Source organism: Doryrhamphus excisus, chromosome 3 (assembly GCF_030265055.1).
Source record: "Doryrhamphus excisus isolate RoL2022-K1 chromosome 3, RoL_Dexc_1.0, whole genome shotgun sequence".
NCBI classification, from domain to species: Eukaryota; Metazoa; Chordata; class Actinopteri; order Syngnathiformes; family Syngnathidae; genus Doryrhamphus; species Doryrhamphus excisus.
In genome coordinates, this window is record NC_080468.1 from 2,909,178 (window position 1) to 2,930,365 (window position 21,188).

At 45.3% G+C, this 21,188-nt stretch overlaps 4 protein-coding genes across 13 annotated transcripts; 2 read left to right on the plus strand and 2 right to left on the minus strand.

Moving 5' to 3' along the window:
• The first annotated feature begins 138 nt into the window (after nt 1–138).
• sft2d3 (SFT2 domain containing 3) lies at nt 139–1,628 on the plus strand. Its single transcript, XM_058068780.1, has one exon. It carries the CDS (start codon nt 378–380, stop codon nt 1,053–1,055), a length of 678 nt encoding a protein of 225 aa, XP_057924763.1. The 5' UTR covers nt 139–377; the 3' UTR covers nt 1,056–1,628.
• Nucleotides 1,120–10,384, minus strand: wdr33 (WD repeat domain 33). 3 transcript variants are annotated; one of them, XM_058068778.1, is made up of 21 exons: nt 10,170–10,384; nt 9,421–9,639; nt 7,513–7,581; nt 7,232–7,336; nt 7,069–7,164; nt 6,772–6,923; nt 5,306–5,403; nt 5,021–5,147; nt 4,777–4,931; nt 4,599–4,677; nt 4,409–4,519; nt 4,222–4,316; nt 3,803–3,889; nt 3,507–3,643; nt 3,274–3,429; nt 2,653–3,186; nt 2,534–2,576; nt 2,160–2,460; nt 1,947–2,092; nt 1,672–1,860; nt 1,120–1,478 (listed from the first exon to the last, which is right to left on the minus strand). In XM_058068778.1, exons 2-21 carry the CDS (start codon nt 9,622–9,624, stop codon nt 1,345–1,347), a joined length of 3,018 nt encoding a protein of 1,005 aa, XP_057924761.1. In that variant the 5' UTR covers nt 9,625–9,639; nt 10,170–10,384; the 3' UTR covers nt 1,120–1,344. The 3 variants fall into 3 exon arrangements, with proteins under 3 accessions (XP_057924761.1, XP_057924762.1, XP_057924760.1); XM_058068779.1 differs by having other exon boundaries at nt 1,121–1,478; nt 1,681–1,860; nt 1,947–2,098; XM_058068777.1 differs by having other exon boundaries at nt 1,121–1,478; nt 1,947–2,098.
• A 1,374-nt stretch (nt 10,385–11,758) lies between these two features.
• Nucleotides 11,759–17,595, plus strand: LOC131126414 (myb-related protein B-like). Of its 8 annotated transcripts, none has more exons than XM_058068912.1 (11): nt 11,776–11,958; nt 12,277–12,340; nt 12,437–12,530; nt 12,605–12,688; nt 12,758–12,978; nt 13,046–13,229; nt 14,537–14,638; nt 14,933–15,049; nt 15,121–15,285; nt 15,400–15,573; nt 17,069–17,595. In XM_058068912.1, the coding sequence occupies exons 2-11, from the start codon at nt 12,312–12,314 to the stop codon at nt 17,102–17,104; spliced, it is 1,206 nt and encodes a 401-aa protein (XP_057924895.1). In that variant the 5' UTR covers nt 11,776–11,958; nt 12,277–12,311; the 3' UTR covers nt 17,105–17,595. The 8 variants fall into 8 exon arrangements, with proteins under 8 accessions (XP_057924901.1, XP_057924900.1, XP_057924903.1 ...); XM_058068916.1 differs by having other exon boundaries at nt 11,780–11,958; nt 14,954–15,049; XM_058068914.1 differs by having other exon boundaries at nt 11,792–11,958; nt 14,948–15,049.
• adhfe1 (alcohol dehydrogenase iron containing 1) lies at nt 16,921–20,909 on the minus strand. The gene is made up of 14 exons (XM_058068911.1): nt 20,818–20,909; nt 19,919–19,956; nt 19,790–19,830; nt 19,659–19,712; nt 19,442–19,596; nt 19,176–19,372; nt 19,023–19,100; nt 18,858–18,963; nt 18,629–18,781; nt 18,452–18,550; nt 18,309–18,387; nt 18,105–18,201; nt 17,877–18,034; nt 16,921–17,800 (listed from the first exon to the last, which is right to left on the minus strand). Exons 1-14 carry the CDS (start codon nt 20,868–20,870, stop codon nt 17,717–17,719), a joined length of 1,392 nt encoding a protein of 463 aa, XP_057924894.1. The 5' UTR covers nt 20,871–20,909; the 3' UTR covers nt 16,921–17,716.
• Between the last annotated feature and the right edge of the window lie 279 nt (nt 20,910–21,188).

A 21,188-nucleotide genomic window follows, 5' to 3' on the forward strand; every position in this document is an offset into this window, starting at 1 on the left:
TTGCATGCACGTCAACAACAAATATGGAAAAATATAATTCCCGGGTGAAAATGGGACAGTTGACGGATATGCTATGTGGGAAAAGAATTCCTTCGTAAATCCTGGACGCTTGTAATGTTTTCAGTTTATGATTTGTTAATCATGAAGTCGCGCCTCAGCTGGACCGCGTATGAGACGTGAACATTGTTGACCACACGTACTGAAAGCAACATGACGTCTTGAGTTTTTACCAGCTGAAATTTAACAGAGCTGTTATGTTTCTTCCGTCCGCTGGAGGCCACCAAACACAATTCCTTTCAAATTGTAAAAGATTTCACGAAGAAGTTGTTGAGCGGAAGACGTTAGCAAGTTAGCTTCCCTGTTTGTATAGACGCATCATGGCAGAGTTGAACCGGCAGCTGCAGGACTATCTGGCCCAGTCTAAGGGCGGTGGTACCGCCAAAACAATCTCCCAATCTCGCTCTAGTACCACGGTGGAGCTAGGCGACCCGGAGCCGGTACCTGGGAGTTGGTTCGGCCGGTGGTCCAGTCCGTGGTCCGGAAACCGCGGTGGCACCGCTGCGACACAGAGCTCCAGTGGCAGTTGGCCGTGGTCTGCCGAGCCGGATCCCTGCCTGCCCGGCGTGAGCCGACGCCAGCGGCTAGTGATCTTCGGGATGTGCGCGGCGTTGTCAGCGCTGTGTTTCGGTCTGTCGATGCTCTACGCGCCTTTGCTGCTGCTCTACGCGCGCAAATTCGCGCTGCTCTGGTCGCTCGGTTCGCTCTTCGCCATCGCGGCCGCCGCGATCCTCCGCGGACCCAGCAAACTGGCCGCCAGCGTGCCTACTTCACCCGGGGCCGCCGTCTACCTGTGCGCCCTCGGAGGGACTTTGTACGCCGCGCTGAGCCTCCACAGCACCGTGCTGACCGCGCTCGGAGCCGCCGCGCAGGTCACCGCCATTGTTTACTACGTGGTGTCGCTGATGCCCGGAGGTAGCGCCGGGATTCGCTTCGTGGGAGGCATGGCGGCGTCCGCCATCAAAAGGACCGTGAGTGGCAAAACGATACCGATATGACGTCACAGCGTCCCAGAGACTTGATTTGTGCACAACCAGCAGTGGATATCGGACTTTTTATGGTCGACATTTGTGCTTCCTGAAGTGTGAATGTTTATTACGTCATGAAAACATTTCTTACAAAAAGCAACATGGAAAGAGGAGACTGACTGTTAGCTGAAGATAAGTTTGACCAGTCACATGATCAGTGTCACATGACTTGCCTTCAGTCAGCTGATTTCACAGCAGCACATTGACAGTCACATAAGAGTCCTTTCATTGGACCATGAGGGGTGGGGGAAGTCCGTGACTACCGACCTCGGCCACCGCTCCTCATCACGCCTCTGGGTGGGGGGGCTCCTCTCCTGAGTGCTGGAGCCCAGCCACCCCGTCCGCCCCTCCCCGGTGGACCGTAACTGCTATCATCCCTCTGAAGAGGTCGCCCTGTCAGGGGGACAAAGCAGAGCCCAAGTCAACACCTTGATATGATTGATCGATGGTTATCCTTATCAATGGTCGTTATTGATGATTGTCATTATTATTGATGATTGATTTCTAATGGAATTAAAAAGACATTATTTTCAGCTGTGCATGTATTTATCAGTCAAGCAACATTCTATATGACGTGTAAACGTACACAAGTCACCTGCGTCAGAAGCCGGGGAGTCTCTCTCGCGCGGGTCTGCAGTCCCTGGGCCGTCCTGCCACGGTCTTTTTCGGGGAGGCAGAGACGCCATGTCCATCCCCTGAAGGGACATAGATCGTTCACGGCCCACAGGGGATGTCCCATCATGCATCTGGGGTCCATCACGGTAGCCGTCATGACCTGGGGGCATTAAACACATTTCGTTGACATGGAGGGTCCTGTGTGGGCGTGGCCAAGTTGTGTGACTGAAATAAGTGGGGGTGTACCTCCTCCCCTGAGGGGCCCTCCACCTCGTGGCCTGCCCCGACCTCCTGTGTCCCAGCTTCTCACATCTTCAGGATTGTCGAAGCCCTCCTCCGGGCCTCCATACTCATCGGGATAACCTCGACCTCCAGGTCGACCTGGGCCACCTCTGAACCTAAAGCAAGTGTCATTGAGTACTTCTATCTCCAGTCAATGAAGCAAGAAGTCAAGCTCACCTGTCATCTCGTCGTCCTCGGAACTCCCCTGAGTCTCGAGGAGGCCTATCATCAGCGCCCCAGTTCCCTCCACCGCCTCCTCGATGACCACCACCAACCCGATGCCCCCCACCTCCCTGGTAGGCGGGTCCATGTCTCCATCCCTCTTCTCCTCGGCCATGGAAGTCTTGGCCCACATCAAAGTCCTGCGGCCCGTGTCGGCCCTGGTGCTTTTCCCCCCAGTAATGGCCCTGGTCGGGCCCCCCAGCACCTTGGCGGTCCGGATGCCCCATGTGGTGGTTTGGTGATGGCCCCCGAGGGTCTGCCAGGTTAAAAACAGACGGCATGACCATGTTCTTCCTTTGATGCATCTTTGACTCTGGAATCAGACTTACCTTTGTTGTTGGGGCCCTGTTGGCCCCTCCCATGTGTCTGACCCTGCGAGGACCACAGCAAACCACGAGTCAGGAGAAACCAAGTTACATATATAATGTGTAATGACACGTTGACTTACCTGGTGCTGCATGTATGGGGGTCCCTGCATGTTCCCTGGAGGCCCGTGCATCCCTCCTGGGGGACCCTGCATGTTTCCCATCCCATAGTTGTTTTGCATGTTGCCATGTGTCCTGGATGGGGGCCCCATCATTCCCCCCTGAGGTGGCATCATACCCCCCTGAGGCGGAGCCCCCTGCATGTCTCGAGGACCCATTCCTCTAGAGGGGGGCCCCATCATCCCACCATGGGGACCTTGCATTCCTCTGGGTCCAGGACCCATGCCGTGAGGTCCTTGGGGGCCCAAGTTCCTGGAGGGTGCAGGATGTCTCTGCATATCCATAGGTCCCATCATGCCCTGAGGGGGCCCAGAAGGTGTCCCCATCTGACCAGGGGGCATGAAAGACGACTGCATGCCTCCAGGGCCCATGGGAGGCCCCATATTGTTGGACATCTGCTGGGGACGAGAGAAGTTCTGTTGACCAGGGAATGAGCCACCAGGGCCTTTGCCCTGCATGTTGCCCTCTGTATTCATCATGCGGTCCATCTTCAGTTGCTACTCCAACAAACAAGAACAGCAGCCAATCAGCATGTGACCACACTGATGCCCCTTGGACCCCCCCTCCCACCAACATGCACTCACCTCCAACAGCAGGGGGTTTGTGTACTGGAGAGCTGCCATTTCCTGCTCAATCTCTGCCTGAGTTTTCTTCTTCATATCCAATTTCTGCTCCACGTTGCGCTCTTTGGGCCCATCTCCAGCAGGGGGCATCATGGGAACTTTATTCTCAGCCCAGGCCTGCAGTGGAGTGTGAGGTGGACTCACTTCAGAAATCCTGACAGATGTGCTTTGTTGAATGATGAGTGAGTGCTCACCTGTTGGAATTGAGCTGGGATGGGTTTGGCGTAGGGGACTTTCTTCTGGGGAACCTTCTTGTTGTCCTTGCCCATGACCTCATCCATGCCCCAGTCCAATCCTGGGATGGACATCTCCTCTGAAGATGCCTCTTTATCTGCACACCACACAAATTCCACAATCACTTTCTAAAACAACAGTGATAAATAAAAGAGAAGTTGTAATAGTACTTCTATGTTAAAAAGTCCCTTTTACATTTGAAAAGGTGCCATGCAAGATGGATGTCACCTGGTCTACAAACAGGAACTGGACTTACGGCTCTGTTCCTGCTCCATGGCGGCCTTCAGCTGTTCAGGGATGCCCATTCCAGGGATGGCGGCCACACTGTTTGGCTCCAAGTCATCTGTCGTCACAGACATGTTTATGAAATGCACGCACATAAATATATATACATGCATACAAAGTACATATACACACAGGTTGTGTGTATTTACATGAACCATTTCCTACCATTTAGCCCTGATGCTAATGGTTAACAAGCAGTTAGACATTACACAATTAGCCACAGTGGCCAACTGTATAACAAGCATATACAGCTCGCCACAGCGGCTAACTGTATAAAAACATATACAGTACTAGCATGCTAATAATATTCATCAAGAGTTTAGCTGTGTTAGGTTAATGAACAATTTAATAGTACAGGTAATGCCTGCCATGTCAGTGGTCATGACTCACCGTACTCCACACCATCTTCTGACATGCCAGGTAGCAGGTTTAGGTTATAACGGTCCCTCATCTTGTCACCGGGACGATTCCTTGTCCAGAATTTACTGTTAAACACAAACATGGAGTAATTGTTATTGTCCAACTATATTGTATGTGTAGTCAGCGTGTTGTAGACATGTTACACACGCAGTGTTACCTGGTGTGGTCATTGGAGCCAGAGCACAGGATGTGACCCAACGGGTGCCAGGCCAGACTCCAGATCATTCCCTCGTGAGCCATCTCCATGCCTCCCACCTCCTTCTCCACTCTGGCAACACCCAACATTTGCACACATGCTCAAACTTTCACAATAAAAGCATCATTCAACGCTCTTGTGTTATTCTTACCCTGTGTGCCAGAAGAGCAATGAACCATCAGAACCGCCACTGGCAAAGAGGCCTTCATGGATGGGATGCCATGCCACAGCTGAGGAATAGGAACGTCAGGACACGGTGTCATATATGTAATGTTGTTGTGTTGTCACGGGTTGTGGCGTTGAAACTGCAGACAAGAAGTACTTTTCACCTGTGGCTTCCTTCTTGTGCCCTCGAAACACCTGCAGCTCCTCCTTCAGGTTTCTGATGTCAAACAGTTTACAAAGGTGGTCACGTGAGGCGGTCAACAGCCAGTTTCCGTTTGTGTTCCACTTAACCTCCATCACCGTGTTCTTGTGGGCATGTCTGAGAAGATGGAAGGGTGAAATGTCAGCCACTCACTGATGACATGTAGATGTCCATGACAATCTCCTGCATAGAATGTTTAGACTCACAGTGTTGCCAGACTCTGTCCAGACTTTGGATCCCAGAATTTGATTGGCTGCTGACTGTCTTTGCTGCCAGACACCACCAGGCCTTTAGTGGGGTGCCAATCCACACACTTCACATCAGCACCATGACCTACACACACACACACACAATCAGTTAATGCATCCATGTAGACAAATAGTAGAAACTTATTTTTATTTACTGTGCGACACAAAGTTAGTTCACTCTTTAGCACAAAAGTGAAAACACTTAAAAAGGTCAAATGGGGTGTGGCTACTGAACGGTCTTACCTCGAAGGATGCGCTCCTCATGGCAGCGCTGGAAGTCCCAAATCCGTACGGTACCATCATCAGAGCATGTGGCAAATTTACTATCAGTGGGTGAGAAACTGGAAAGGACAGACAGGAAGTCACAAGTCAACCCGACGAATGACAATGTCCTCCACCCTGGCATTCCAGTCACATCACAGAAGGTTCTTGGAGACCAGTGGGAACAGTGACAAAAAGTGTCCACAACTCTAGGACATTGGATTTTTTCTTTAAACTCAGCTCAAAGTCAAATATCTTGTTTAGTCAGAGGGATTTGCAATTGTTTGAAAAATTACAGGTGAAGTAAAACTGCATAATCAACAAACAAAACGATTGACTTGACTAAAGTTTGACTTGCACGATAACTAGCACCCCCTGCTGGACGCTAATTATAAATCACCTCATATTCACACATTGTTAATTTCTACTGCAACTATTTTTGTATTTTCTCCCTTAAGAAAAGCACTGCATCATTAAGTGAAAAATCTGTGTTTTTTTCCAATCAAAAGCTCCAACAAGGCCCATCCTTGTTGGGATTATCAGAAAGACACAAAGTGCTTATAAAGTTATTAACATTCAGATATTATTCACAGTGGAATTAAATGAAAACACTGTTGTGTAACGGTCATATGAAAACATTACTACAGCTTGCTTTGGGTGTTTGTTTTTTCAAGTGAAAATTATGAAAAGTCCTTTGAATTGATCACAAGCAACGACCACATCTCAGCACTAACATTTTCGTCTTTGCAGTCATAGGTGGGGATCACACAACTTGCAATGTAATATCAGCGATAAACCGAATTTACTAAGAACAAAAAGTGTCACAAAGTTCAGTTTGAGACAAGTAAGAGAATTCCATATTTAACTTCCAGTCACATGACAGCGGGTGGGGCTAGTGCTAAACCAGGATGCTACTTTTGTGAGAACACATCTCTACGTTTGATTACATAACATGCTAAGAACGGTCACTGTGTTGAAGAAGAGCTAGTTTACTCTGCTGGCTGTGATATACACTCAAAGCTAGGTGGCAATCTAACTGGTGTGCATGATGGCAAATGTAGGCTCCGGGCTTCAAACTGGAAGTCTCCCGTGCTTTTAAAGAGTCACCATTCAAAATTTTATTTAACACCCAATAGTGCCGCTTATCTTTCTTCTCCACCTTTATTGATCCTTTGTGGAAATTTATTGGTTGAGTGAAAGCCTGGGCCTTTATTGGTTTATTGCAAGTCATCATGCAGCCACAGGGCCTGGCCAAAGCACTTTAATTCATTCTAGATGACTTTATTAGGACACAAATCAAAGAAACATCAGTGCAGTGTTGCAACAGCACACACGTACATCTGTCATCAAGCAACCAGCGCCCCTGCAAGGCCGAAGCCTGGTACTGCAGGGTGGCCAGTATGTAGAGAGTAGACAAAACTACAGAAAAGTTGAGATTGGGTATAAACCTGGCTTCTCTAACGGCCTCCTTGTGAGCCTGGAACATCTTCACGTTGTTCATGTTGGACTGCCAGTACTTCACATAGCCACCATGGTCCGCTGTCAGCATCCACATGTCGTTGTGGGACCACGTCATGGCACGCACCGGACTGTCATGGGCCTGCGGCATGAGGGGGAGGGCAGAGGACACACGTTACCACGCCGCCACATGGACGTGGCTACAGCATTTAAAGAGCATCACACCACTTATTTATATCCAACACATGTTCAACTTTCATGTATCCCAATAAGACACGCGTGTTCACCTGTAAAATGGTCTCAAAGTTGAACGTCAGTCCATTCCACAACGTAAACTCGCCGCTGGATGCTCCAGTGACTAGGCGGCGCCCCTCAGGAGTCCACTGGACACGCACACACAATAAGTTGAACTGATTTCAAATAGAATGTGAAAATGTCAAAACAACTCACCCGGATGACAAAGACGGGACATTTGACTTTGTTGGTGGACGTGCGCACAAACTTTGTAGTGACGGCGTTCATTGGGTTGTTCATCATTCCAATGGGAGGAACCAACTGTGGGAGATAACAGATAACTGTATGCATCATTTGGACTTATTTATGGCTGTAATCAGGACACACAAATTAACATAGTGACACTACAAGAAGTACACAGCAAAGGTGACCCCTCTCCCCCTAAACAAACCACCCATCCCCAACCTCGCCCAAATCTTCACAAAAATTTCACTCACATCATTGTAGCATCCAGCATCAGGCTGGATGGCTCGTAGGTCGCGATGATCTCGTTGCCACTGACGATTCTGTGGCAAACAGAGGTGGCATATGGTGACTACTTGACAAACCGGTACAAAAGGATTGACAGGGACAAAAAGATGATGTGACGTGGGTATCTTTTACATATTATCTGATACTGTTGCAAAATAGGTACGTTTGAAACAGTCAGTATGTTTACATGCACTAAAAATACACTTTGATGGAGCTATCATCGAAGCAACCTTGCACCAGTCTCTGTGGCGTGTGATGGAACTGCTCTTTACAACATAAGTCACAAGCAAATAAGTAAGAGGGAGGGGAGCTGTTTACAGTCACAAGAAGACAAATGAAAGACACAGAAAATGAATTGATTACATCGTTTCCAAGTATAGGAATACAATTTAAAAGAATACACTTTCAGTGTGTGACATGACGCCTATCAAATAGTATTTTATAACCAAAATGATTTTTTAAAATCACAATAAAAATCAAAATTGACAAAGAATTATAGGTGTGTATTTCGTTAGTGATAAGTACACAATAACATAATGGTAGATAACGTAAAAAGTAAAAATTCCTTAATCCTACTTTATTTTGTAAAATAAGAATACAATATCCATACACAACAATTTAGATGTCTTAGACATGTAATCCCACAATTAAAAATAATTCACTACATACCAGAACGTTTGTATTTAAAAGTAAACCACCATTTTTTTCCGTGCCTCTGAGAACCACAGGAACTATAGCAATTGTCATTTAAAGACAGATTGAAACATTGACAACACAAAAAGCTGTGGAAAGACATATTGTAAGTTGCAACAAGAGAACCTATGGGGACAGAGCCTTTTCTGTTGCCGCCCCCTCCCTTTGGAAGTCATTTCCACCACACATCCGTGACACCGCTGACCTTGCCACTTTCAAGACTAACTTAAAAACACTCTTATTCCGCACTGCTTTTAACAGATAACTCTTTAAAACATACATTTTTAGATATTCCATCACATTGCAATCTCTTAAATGTATGTGTTGTTTTCACTGTTTGCTCTGAACTCTGCTTTTGGGTCTCACATTCTGTTATTTTGCAATTTTGTACACATACATGCATTTGATTGCTTTTACCATGTAAAGCATCTGAGTTTTTGAAAAGCACTGTAAGTATTAAGCAGTGTGTGTAAGCAGTATGTATTATTATTATTATTATATTATATTTCCCTGTACTTGCTTCACTGCACTGGCTTTGTATAACACTGACAGTTGGGTTTAAAATCCCCCTCCTCACATACAGTACAAAACACTACATGGCCGCCCCCAACACTGTACCTTAAAGAGCTTTCGGCACCTTATCAACCTAGTAGTACGCTATGCTCCCTAAAAATATCACATTCAGGCACTTAATGCAGGTAGCTGAGGCTGTATCATTTGGTCCTGAATATTTTAGCCGGATGCTCACCATTGGCTGTACAGGTGAATAAACGAGCGTCAAGCGTAACACTGTCAGGAAAGTTGAAAGTGCGCTAAATCAACCTTGTCTTTCTCTCATTTCAGTAACAAATCGCACAAAGTTTGTTTCTTTCAGCCTTTTCCCTAGTAACTATAATTTAGCACCAAAATAAGGCCCCAATAGCTATTGTTTTTCCTGTGTTGTAACTACTGTTTACGTTGGTGCCGGTAACATTATGATGATAAATGTGACTCACTGTCTGTACAGATCAGTTAAAATAAAATTTTGATTGCCAGAGTTTGACCCTGGAACAGATTATTTCTATTATTTCCTACAGTTTTGAAATCTGGGCAAAATGGGTGGTGCATAGGCATCCAGGACCATACTGTGTTGGTCTTCGGAAGCAGTAGTGGAGTTTGAAGACATACAAGCATGTAGGTACCTGCAGGTATCTGATGACAGAAGGGTTGTAATCGATGGTTTTGCGGTTGACGGCCTTCCTCATGCGTTTTCCATCGAATGTGAGCTGCTGCATGGCTTGCTGTTGAGCAAAGTCGGGTCGCTTGTAGAACACCTGCCGTGGCGCCTGATGCTGGAAGCGCGGCATGTGGAAAAACCGCTGCGGTGAGCTGACGTCCGTCGCCATGTTGACCGGCTCGATCTGCAGGAGGGAGATGTGTTGTGCCACATGTGACTGAAAGCAACGTTACTGGATTGAAAGATGAACACTTCCAAACTAACTGGATGTGGTCAACATGAACACACCTTGTCAAAACACACCCCCTGAAAGCCCAAACGGGATAAGCTGTATGGAAATTATTTGACAATGCTTAAATAGTGTTAATGTTTTGCTGTAGCAGCGACCTTTCAAACACTGTAAATACAAGTGATGACATGGTTGTTTGTATACAACAGGTCGTCGACATTCATTCTGGTCACAGCGCGCCTCATTACCTAGCTAGCAAGCCGTGTTAGCATGAGCGACAAACTTTGATACCAAACTAACAGCGAGTAAAATAGTGCTGCTGGTGACAAAAACAGTCAAACAAGCGGAGCGGGTGCATACTATCTCTTTGCAGTCATACACAATGAGCCTTGTTTTGCACGTTTTGTCCTGATAGCTAGCGCCAATGCTAATGAGGCCCGGTGACACAAATGCAGCTTCCAAGTAGTTCGAGTTGAGCAACTCACCAAACGTCTCCACAGCACAGTTTACTCGTAGGCTAGCTTGCAGACATGAGCAGTTGAATCACCCGAGCTTCCCTCCCAATAAACACATAAACTCCACTGCTCTCACTCACGTTTGTGTCGCTTTAGCCACTAGCTAGCCACTAGCTAAAACGAGCCGCGACTCAAACATGGAGTCTGACGTCATCACGTACATATTTGGCTACGTTACGTCCCGCCCAGAGCACGCGCACGCTCTGTGCCCGGGAACGTCACTGAAAAAGTCAACAGACATGTGTACATTTCAAATGCACGTGGAAATCGGAGGTTTTATTCGGCAATTACAATATTACCTGTTTAATTACATTAAAGCACGGTGAGTGTTGTACGTAACTATAACATCTCTTAAAAAACGTCTTCTGGCAGTTTAGACAACCATAACTGTTTGATTTTTTTGTGTACATTTGTATTGCCAGAACAGCTTTCCTTTACAACACAGGCCTTTACGACGAAAACAGGATTTATCTTTTTATCCTGGATGAGTTTGAGTATTAAGTCTGGAGCATATGCAGGAGCAGATGTATTAATTTCAGTGCATTGATAAATGGGTCATAGTGCAAATAATGACTGGTGTATACAGATGAGTAAAGTCACATATGAGTGTATTGTAATGGGTTGTTAAATAAATAAATATGATTGAGGTAGTAACAGAGGCAGTGATGGAAATATTGCACATTTGCATTATGCTAATGACCGGGTACGTTGTATGTCTACCGTGACATTGTTCCTGTTTGTGATTGGCCGTCCATTGATAACCCCGCCCCCTTTACGTGAACATGCTCATGACAAGAGTGGAAAATCCTGACTTGCTTGATCAAGTTGGTATCCCGCTTCTATTTACACTTATCCCACATCTTCAATTGGTTAAGTTGGAAAACAAAGAATATTCATTCATTTTCTACCACTTATCCTCACGAGCTGGAGCGAGAGGCGGGGTGCACCCTGGACTGGTGCCGGCCAATCATGGGGCACATATAGACAAACAACCATTCACACTCACATGGACAATTTGGAGTCACCAATTAACCTAACATGTTTTTGGAATGTGGGAGGAAACCGGAGTACCCGGAGAAAAAACACGCATGCACAGGGAGAACACGCAAACTCCACACAAGAGATGGCCGTAATTGAACTCAGGTCCCCTAACTGTGAGGTCTGCTCACTAACCACTTGTCCACCGTGCAGCCCTGCATAGTCATTAAGTGCAAAAATAGAAATATTACATTTTAGATGCTGATCTCAAGCAGTGACAATTAATAGCACTTAATAGCTGGATTATGGTATAGCCTACTAGAAACAGCTGTCAATATGAATGATATAGATATCATAAATCATAGACTAGAATGATTGTTTTTGTGAAGCGATTTTGGATATTGATCACAACGTGTCGCTAAAGGAGATTTAACAAAGACGAAACAGACGAGACTATGAATAATTACACTCATGATATGAACTATTAATTACACTCGTGATACGGACAATTAATTACACATCAAGAGAAGCAGTAATCATGATAGCATTCGACATGCAGCTACCCAGTTTCGTTTGAAAATGGAAAACATCAAAGCTTTTCAGAAGTTTCGTCACAGAGCCAACGTTCCGTCGAAAGGTTGACGTTACTCACTTGGCTGACCAATCAGGGAGTTGCTCTTTCAACCTGCGGAGGTTGAAGGCATCCGTTAAACGGACATCAGTTCGTGCTAACAACGTCGTGCTAACTGCTAGCATAGCCAAAACCTGTTGGACTTTACAGGTGAGTCAGGTCTTTGTCCAAACGTCAGACAATTTTAAAATGTTGAATTATATCACTAATCACTTCAATAGAAATTAGATGCCACTTTTTCATTGGAAGCTGATGGTGTTTTATTGGATCAGATACATTCTTGTCCTCTTAAAAGGACAACATTAATTTTAAACTGACAAGTACAGCCTACATTGTAGTCCTCTTAAAGGACAAAATACTAGTACATCCTACTGTAAGGATGTAAATATGTGAGCAGTTGTTTTCTTAGTTTAATTATTCTTTTATCTTTGGTGACATGATGTCATTGTTATACCATTTGTGTTTTAGCACCACTAGCGCCACTGACCAATTTCACCTCTCAAATGATGAGTGCGAGAAGCCACAGATCCTGGTCAGACCACACACATACACACACACACACACACACACAAATGTGTCACATCCTGTGATGTCATCAATCTGTGTCACGCTCGTTGTGTTGTCTTAGCACCAAGCGATGTTGTAGCTGTGCACAAGTGAAAGACGTGCATGGACGATTGTCCAGAGTGACAGTAGATAAGACAGCATGGCTCAAACATGAGGTAACAATGATCAAATATGAAGCATAACTAATAATCATATTGATTAAGCTGTTAAAATGTTTTTGTGCCCGCAGGGTGAAAGGTCAGATGGGGACTGGCAGCGGGACAAGAGTCCAGAATTGGTCAAAGGTCCATGGACCCTGGAGGAGGATGAGAGGGTGAGTCCCGCCGTTGTCCGTAGCCTGTTAGTCGGCCGTGACGCGGAGTGACTCGGTGGCGTGTCGCAGGTGGTGGAGTTGGTGCGCAAGTTTGGCATGAAGCACTGGTCGCTCATTGCCAAGCACATGCGCAGCAGGAACGGGAAGCAGTGTCGGGAACGCTGGCTCAACCATCTCAACCCAATGGTGAACAAGAGCAGGTGGACCCCTGAGGAGGACCGCATAATCTGCCAGGCCCAAAGGCTGCTGGGAAATCGCTGGGCCAACATCTCCAAATTGCTGCCCGGCAGGTACGTGCTTTGCCCCGCCCCCGCCTGCACCTCGCTCATCCCAACTGGCATGCCGGTATCCTCTCAGGCCCGACAACGCCATCAAAAACCGTTGGAACTCCACCCTGAAGAGGAAGATGCAGAAAGAGAGCGGGCGACTCTGTCTGCGTCACCCTGACTCCAGCAACCTCCTCGACATGACCTCCAGCTCTTCCTCAAGCTCCTCCTCCAGTGGCCCTGCCTCCAGCACAGCTACCGCCACCACCACAAAGGTCTGTGCATCTCCACTCTCCCACATTTAATATTTTTATCAAATTTCAAGGGACTATGACTATGCAGCCAATTGCTGAATCAGCCTAATCTGAGTATTAGATCCCACTGTCTTCCTTTGACAGTGCTCTCAGAATGTCCTCTTCTTGCTTTGAGTACATAAAGTACAACCTGTGCAACACACACATGAATCTGTTTTGTTGGTTGTCAGCTAATGATAGCGATTTAACAAACTATTATAACCGAATGCACAGTCTAGCCTATTGTAACAACATGACTGCAAATCCTCTCTGAGACTGCTTCTGTGTGTATGTGTACGCCCTCGGACATGTATGTGAATATCAGGAAAAAGTACAACTTTTATGCAGTTGGAACTAGTAATTGCATAAAATATAGCATTTTTAATACAGCCTGTATTTTTAAACCACTATTTGTAACATGCTTGCTGGTGGTACTGTAGCATTTCTAACATTTAACTTGTTCCGTGCAACAACTTGTGACGTATTGTGCTCATTTTTGCCCTTTTGTGTTGAGTTGTGGACTCCTTTCGTGCAGCTACACACAATAACCTGCACGGAAAGCTTTCTAGATTTTCCAGAATCTGCACCTATTCCAGCTGTATTTGCATGGATTTAATTTATTCCACATATGAAACCTCGTCCAGGCACGCCCACTCCGCTGTAATTGGTCCCACCTACCGCCTATTTTTCGGCAGTTACATGTTAGGCATGGAACTACGCCATCAGTATTTTATGCCAGCAATACAACATAAATTATTTTGATGATTTTTTTCACCACTGAAAAGATACACAAAAGCATTTGTTGTTTAGGAAGATATGTTGTTTACATTGAAATACACCTGCATTTTGTGTTTTATTGCTACATGCATTGCCTAAGATTTTACATAGCTCAATGTGGATGTCATCAGATGATAGCATCATTTGTATGCTAACAAACTCTTTTGAATATAGTCATTAATCAAATAACCCCACAATATGAAGTATGATTATTGTGAAGTTGGACGGATTGTGAAGTGACACAGCTTGTGCCCGGGCATGCCCATACAAGTAAGTCACCGGCTGGATGGAGAGCCTGTGACTTGGCGCAAGGTGTGAGAAAAAACTCCGAAACCGAACATTCAGAGCCATCCCAAACTTATTTCAAGGCACGTGACTTTCAAATGCGCAAACCTCATTATCTGAAACTTTGGCATTGTTTCAGAGATTAATACAACATTTATGGATCAGAAAAAGTGGAAAAAACATAATAGCCCCCCTTTAAAATGTACTGTACATGTACTGTTGTGAAGGATCAGCTGATGAGCAGTGAGCTTCTCACGATGTTGACTGACTGGAGCCCCGCCCACAGCGGCGAGCACAAGGAGAGAGCCGCCATGCTGTCACGCTCAGAGGTAAAGAATGCGCCACATTCCACACAAGCGTCACACGAGTTCCAAGTTGATCCACGATATCCTTGATTTAAGACTTCACAACATACAGTGCCGATAGACACTGCAGGAGCGCCTTGTTTGTTAATGCTGGACATGTAGCAAGAGTGGTGCCCAACATGCCGCCCAGGGGCCATTTGTGACCTGCTTTTTATTGGCAGCTGACACATTCTACAGACAAAATTCTACAGACACCCTCCCGCCCCCCCCCCCCCCAACCGTCCAACACACACAATATGTGTTTAACAAGTGACGCAGCATCATCTTGTCAAGGATCAGCTGATGAGCAGTGAGGTGTTCACCATGTTGACTGACTGCAGCCCTGCCCACAGCGGCGAGCACAAGGACAGAGGCGCCATGCTGTCACGGTCAGAGGTAAACACCAGTCACACACAGCTCCACAGTGATTTACAGCTTGATGGATTGATGGATGGATGTGGCGTCAGTTCTTCAGTCGAGGGGGCGTGGAGGACAAGAGGATGGGGCCTGTCAGCTCCACCCCCACTGAGGAGTTGACCTCTCGTGATGTGTTCAGGACCACGGAGATGAGATTGTTGTTGACGTCAGCTCCCAAGATGGCGCCGAAGACAGACAGCGGTCATCAGGACGAGGTGAAAGGGACCAACAGTGATGTGTCAGTGTAGTCTCCCTTGTGGGTCCTTTGACCTGCTATGGCACACACGTGGCGGTACAGCAGATAATCAACACATCACTGTGTGGTCCAGGTGCATGGGGACAGTCCGCTGAGCGGTGTGCAGCCGGTTCATCGGTGTCTCGGTTGGGTTCTAGACGACGGCGAGCCAGGCTGCTTCCCAATGGTGGGACAAGAAGTTTGGTGGTGCCTTCAGCCCCTCGACAATGCTGAAGAAAACCTTCAAAACATAAGCAACCCTTTTGAGGTGAATGCCAAAAACTCATTTTGGGGGCCCGGTCAAGCAAATGCAAACATGGGACCTACAGTGCTGTTGTCATAAAGAGAAATTGGACAATGGGGTTATAAGACCGAACACCACCAACAACCCAGTGCTAAAAGAAAAATGACAGCACAACATATAACACGTAAGTAAACAAATAGGGTAACCGCCATTATGAAAAATAATAAACTACGTACATTATATTAACTCTGAACACATAACTACAGCATTTTTTTACAAACCAAGTACTTGGTTTACAAATTTCCCCACTGAGGGACGAATAAAGGCATATCTTAATCTTACTGCAGGCTGGGAGCCGGCACCACTCCCAATTAGAAATGTGACAAAATAGCTATATATTGAACTATTGTGATATTAATATTGACTGTGGATTATTGATAAGCTCTCGCCGTTATTATTTTTTAATTATAAAAATATAGCCCCTATAACAGGGGTCGGCAACTTTTTTCATCAAGTGCCATTTTACCCCCAAGCTCAGGCCACACAGCTGGGGGAACCTGGTTCGATTCCCCACTCGGGCATCATTTTCTCCAGGTACTCCAGCTTTCCAAAAACATGCATGTAAGGCTATTTGGCGACTCCAAATCATCTATAGGTATGAATGTGAGTGTGAATGGTTGTTTGTCTATATGTGCCCTGTGATTGGCTGGAGACCCCTCCTCTTGCCCAAAGACAGCTGCGATAGGTTACAGCATGCCTGTGATAGGCGGTATAGAACATGGACGACGGATTGGATGGATTGAAAAAGCTCTGCTGCTTTCTACCCCTTCGTGGGGAATTGTTAATTGTAACATGAATCATTCATGTAAACTGTATGCATGGTTGAAATAAATTAATGGGGAGAACATGCAAACATCCAAGCAGAGAATTGAACCCAGGTCTTCCCGATCTTCACACTCGTACGGCCTAAAGTGGACCTACAATGCTAATTTTTTGACCATTTGTGTTGAGTTGTGGTCTCCTATAGAGCAGCTACACACAAAAACCCACACAGAAAACTTTAGATTTTGCAGAATCTGCACCTATTCCAATTGTATTTCCTTGGATTTGTGCTTCCTGCTAAAACGGTCTGTTTTAATTTATTCCACCCACAGCACAGAGTGCTTCCTCACTTTGAACAATATGAAGAAGTCCGCCCCTCAGTGTTACCACGCCACAGAGTGTTTTGAGCCATCCCAAACTTCTTTCAAGGCTCACTTCCAAAATGCGCAAACCTCATTATTTGAAACTTTGGCATCGTTTAACACGAAAATACAACATTCTAACTACATTCAAAGGTCAGGAAAGTGGGAAAAGCATAATAGGTCCCCTTTAATGAAAAACAAGTTTGATACTCCTGTTTTCGGGCTTTGAGGGAGGGAAAATATTAGCAAAGCTCTGCAGTGTCCATCGTCTTTGATGCAAGGTTAGAATTTTTTGTTCACTTACACCAATGATTTGTTTGTTCTTTTATTGGCAGAAAAACACAGTGGGAGGAGCCAGCGAGTCGTCGTGAAGTTTTCCTCCTTTTATTTCTTGAATTTGTCAGCTGGAGCTCAGTTTTAGCAAGTCAAGACTTGAATTTTTACATTTTTGCAAACTGAAAAGGTTTTATAGATTTCTTTTATTGATTTCTTTAGCAGGAATGTCTTCACTTTAAACTGTTAAACATTTATTGATTGCAAGTAGTCAACATTTATTGATTGGTAGTAGTAAGTAGTAATTTCTTGATTGGAAGTGATCATCTTAACTTGTATACTTTTAACTTGGAGGTGAATATTTTAATTTACTCCAAAGAAATATCTTTTAATGATAATCTGGAGGAAAATTACAATTCTGGAATATAAGTCAGCATATCATTTAATAACATGAACTACATTGTAAACTGAGGGCTATCTTTGATCATTTTAAACGTATTTCTTGGTGTCTGTTTTAAAGTGCACATAAAACATTTGATGCTGTTTGTTATGTATGAATATTTGCTAATTAAAGAACATTTGTATTTGTTGTTGGTAGCTCATTTGCATAGTAACAGCATGCACTGTTGATGCTAAATCACATTTTGTCTTTTGGTCTCTATTGAGTGCTAATCTGTAGCAGCCAGTAGAGCTACTCCAGGAGTAGTATGTCAGTAAAGCTTCATGGAGGCCTCAAAGAGACTGGTCAAGTCGTCCTCACTGTGCTCTCGAGGAGAAAGTCTGGTCACTCGCTCCTGAAAGCGCATACATAACGACTGTCATCAAGTTGGACTTTCTGATTTTAAACCAAAGCGAACCAAGTACAAGAACCTGGGGGATGGTTCCTTGGACCAGCGCTGGGATGTCATCTTTCTCGTAGCCCACAGCGGCCAGGCCATCCTCCACCTGTAGCTCAAAGAGGAAGTTGCGCAGTGTGTCAGCCAGCACGGCACCGGCGTCTGCCCTCTTCACCTGTCTGATGTCTGTGCCTGAACGCAATACATCATTTTCTGAATGTCTACACTTGAATGCACCACACAGACGTGGTCATGACAGTACCAAGAATGTGTGCAGCTTCCAGGTGACGTTCAGGACACATTGGAGCTGTGAAGGTGAAGACAGCCGGTGCCGTCAGAACCACAGAGAGGCCGTGAGGCTGAGGATGTGCACGCACGTGCAAACAAAAGTCTCCATTAGTGACAGCTGCTTTGATCGACTTCATTCCTTGATGCAATCTAGCGGTCATGGTGGCGCCAGACTCACCACAAGAGGGTGCTCAACACTGTATCCCTTGGCTTTGTGGGTCTTCACATTCCCAGCGATGGGATATGACATCCCATGACTACGGAAAAAACAGGTTTCGTTTCAGACGTCAGCTCATCCCCAGACACACAAGAATTCCTCACCAAAGATGGACGCCAGCGTTTCCGAATCCGATGCCAGCAAACACGCTTGCCAGGTGCATGCTGGAACGTGCTTCCAGATCTTCAGGATCCCGTACCGCACTGCCGCCACACACACAACAACCAAACATCATACACAGAAAGAGGAACTCCACAACTCCACAAGAGCAGATGTTTTACCGTTTCATGTACTTGGCGACCACGTTGAGGGCATGGCGTGACCACACGTCACTGATGGGATTGCTGCCCTGGTAGGCAGGGCGGTTGATGGGGTTGGAAGGACAAGGGGCACGTTGGTTATATGGCAGGGCGGTGTACGACTCCAGTGCGTGACTGCGACAAGCACACGGTAAATGTGTTAAAATGGTCATCGTGAATACAAAACCCTTCTTCACGAACAGTCACTGACCAGAGCACATCAAAGCCGCTGTTGGCTGCAACTCTACTGGGCATGCTCAGTGTGTGTTTGGGATCCACTACCCCCAGAGTGGGTCTGATGGCTCTGCTAGCGATACCTGAGGACAGTCAGCCAATCAGAGACTTGCAGGTAGCTGAGGCTTTATGTGCACTTTACCAGTTTTAGCCCTCAGAGGCTCGTAGTCAAAGATGGCCACACCCGTGGTCTCGCTGCCAGTGCCGGCTGTCGTAGGAACTGAGGGGCAAAAGAAACCAAAGATTGACAGCGTCCCACCGGTCGCCATAGAAACCACCACAATGTAACACTTACCTGCAATGAGAGGCTTCAAAGCACCTGTGATGGGTTTCCCTTTGCCGATGGGAGCGTTGACAAAGTCCAGAAAGTCTGCGTCAGGGTGGCATGAGTACAGATTGGCCGCCTTGCACGTGTCAATCACAGAGCCGCCACCCACCGCCACAAACACGTCGAATGCCTCATTCTTGGCAAACGAGATGGCGTCTTTAAAACTAGAATGCAAATGCACCACATAGTAATGGCCAATCAGAGAGCAGGAAAGCAGCGGTGGTGTCCCTCACCTGCTGTCAGTCGGCTCCACACGCACGCCGTCATAGATTTTGTATTCAACGCCGTTCTTAATGAGAGACTCAAGGACCGCCTTGACTGGTGGGAGGCGGGACAGGTTCTTGTCGGTCATCACACATACATTTCGAGCTCCGAGGTTCTGCAAATCCTGCACAAAAACTGCAGTTATACAAACTTTGGAGACTCTGCTGATGGAGATGTTGTGGTTACCATGCCGATTTCCCTGCTGACTCCGTATCCATAGCGGATGTTGGAACTGGCCATCTGAAACACAAACATACAGTATCCAGTCACTGTGACAATTACTTTGTTCACCATCTAGCTCAAATGGCGTCTGCTACCTCGAAGGCGTAGTCTGTTTTTCGGGTGTTGCAGGTCACAGCTGTAGAAGGAGACCGAAGTGATCAATGTGCTGATGTCTATCAATGGCTGTCAATGAGTTATCGATTGAGCAAGGCGTGCATGTTTACCTTGATGGAATGTGTGGGAGTGAGCAGGACACCTGCACCTGTACACACACACACGCACACACACACACACACACACACACACACACACAATGAACTCCATTATGAAAATTTCCTTTTTTACACTTAAGTCTTATTGTTATTATTTTATAATAAATTGGAAAATGTTGCCTTGACTTCTGCAGCTGCGTTTATTTTCGTAATGTTTAATAGCAAAGTGGATGTGGACATGAACTGTGGAAATAATGAATGCAATGTACATAGTTTGGTTGAAATACAATTTGATATATGAACAGAAATCTTAATTATGTGTAATTATTGTTTACGACACGTTGAACTGAATTGAAGTACAGTTTTTGTTTTGATCTGGTTCTCAATTCTGAATTCTAAATTTTAATTAAAATTTCGAACCAGCAAATCATAGTAATTTGGGGGGGGGGGGGTGTCACAAATGATTTCAGTTAAAGCAAAGCACATCGGACACATTTAAAATGTTACATCTTGTTGCACTAGTAACACATCTCAATAAATTGCAATTTTTTTAATGTATTTATTTTTCATACACACAAAGTGAAATTGTGAAATATGTCAAGAATATATTTCTTAATAATTCTTCTGGTTATTGTTTCCAGCTAATAAAATCCCAAAATTCAGTATCTCATAAACTTTAAAGTATCTAGTAAAGGTGTCCAATAGTTCACATTGTAAACTGATCACACAAAAATGAACAGAAAAAACTTTTGGTATTCATGAACTCAAAATAACTTTGGTACGATACTCTCACGTATTGAGGTACACATGTACTATAATAATGTATTTATGCATATATAAATGCCTATACAATAATATAACCACGCAGATCAATGACGTGACGGAAAGGTCACATTAGATAAGCTACTTACGCCGCATTCTGGAGCAGCGTTAGGAGACGTACAACTCGATCGTGTGCCGCCATCTTGCACTCTTCTTCGCCTACCACTGCTGCCAGCTTTTCAATAAGAAAAGAGGCTATTGGCTATCATAGAAGCCCCTCGAACTCACGGGATGACGTCATTGTATCATTTGCATACACTTGCATGTGACCAGAACATAACCCGGGGTCACTGAGGTTGATTATTACAAATAGAAAGGCAACTTTTAGGCATTGGATAACATTATAAAAACAATTCATATGACGGACAAAGTTATGTGACATGTTTGTATTTTTGTTTTTATTTCAATTATTTTATATCTTTTAAAAAATAAAGTTAAAAAAAATGGATTTTGTTTTTAG

What these genes read in the sequence shown, in the direction of transcription:
- sft2d3 (XM_058068780.1), top strand. Translation starts at nt 378, where the DNA reads ATGGCAGAGTTGAACCGGCAGCTGCAGGACTATCTGGCCCAGTCTAAG.
- wdr33 (XM_058068777.1), bottom strand. Translation starts at nt 9,624, where the DNA reads ATGGCGACGGACGTCAGCTCACCGCAGCGGTTTTTCCACATGCCGCGC. An exon ending in TTGCTCTTCTGGCACACAGG is followed by an intron (nt 4,520 to 4,598) that starts GTAAGAATAACA and finishes GGGTGTTGCCAG; the next exon opens with AGTGGAGAAGGAGGTGGGAG. An exon ending in AGGGCCCCTCAGGGGAGGAG is followed by an intron (nt 1,861 to 1,946) that starts GTACACCCCCAC and finishes TAATGCCCCCAG; the next exon opens with GTCATGACGGCTACCGTGAT.
- LOC131126414 (XM_058068912.1), top strand. Translation starts at nt 12,312, where the DNA reads ATGATGAGTGCGAGAAGCCACAGATCCTG. An exon ending in TCCAAATTGCTGCCCGGCAG is followed by an intron (nt 12,979 to 13,045) that starts GTACGTGCTTTG and finishes GTATCCTCTCAG; the next exon opens with GCCCGACAACGCCATCAAAA. An exon ending in CTACCGCCACCACCACAAAG is followed by an intron (nt 13,230 to 14,536) that starts GTCTGTGCATCT and finishes ACTGTTGTGAAG; the next exon opens with GATCAGCTGATGAGCAGTGA.
- adhfe1 (XM_058068911.1), bottom strand. Translation starts at nt 20,870, where the DNA reads ATGGCGGCACACGATCGAGTTGTACGTCTCCTAACGCTGCTCCAGAAT. An exon ending in TCAGCAGGGAAATCGGCATG is followed by an intron (nt 19,597 to 19,658) that starts GTAACCACAACA and finishes GTTTTTGTGCAG; the next exon opens with GATTTGCAGAACCTCGGAGC. An exon ending in AGCGGCTTTGATGTGCTCTG is followed by an intron (nt 18,782 to 18,857) that starts GTCAGTGACTGT and finishes TGCTTGTCGCAG; the next exon opens with TCACGCACTGGAGTCGTACA.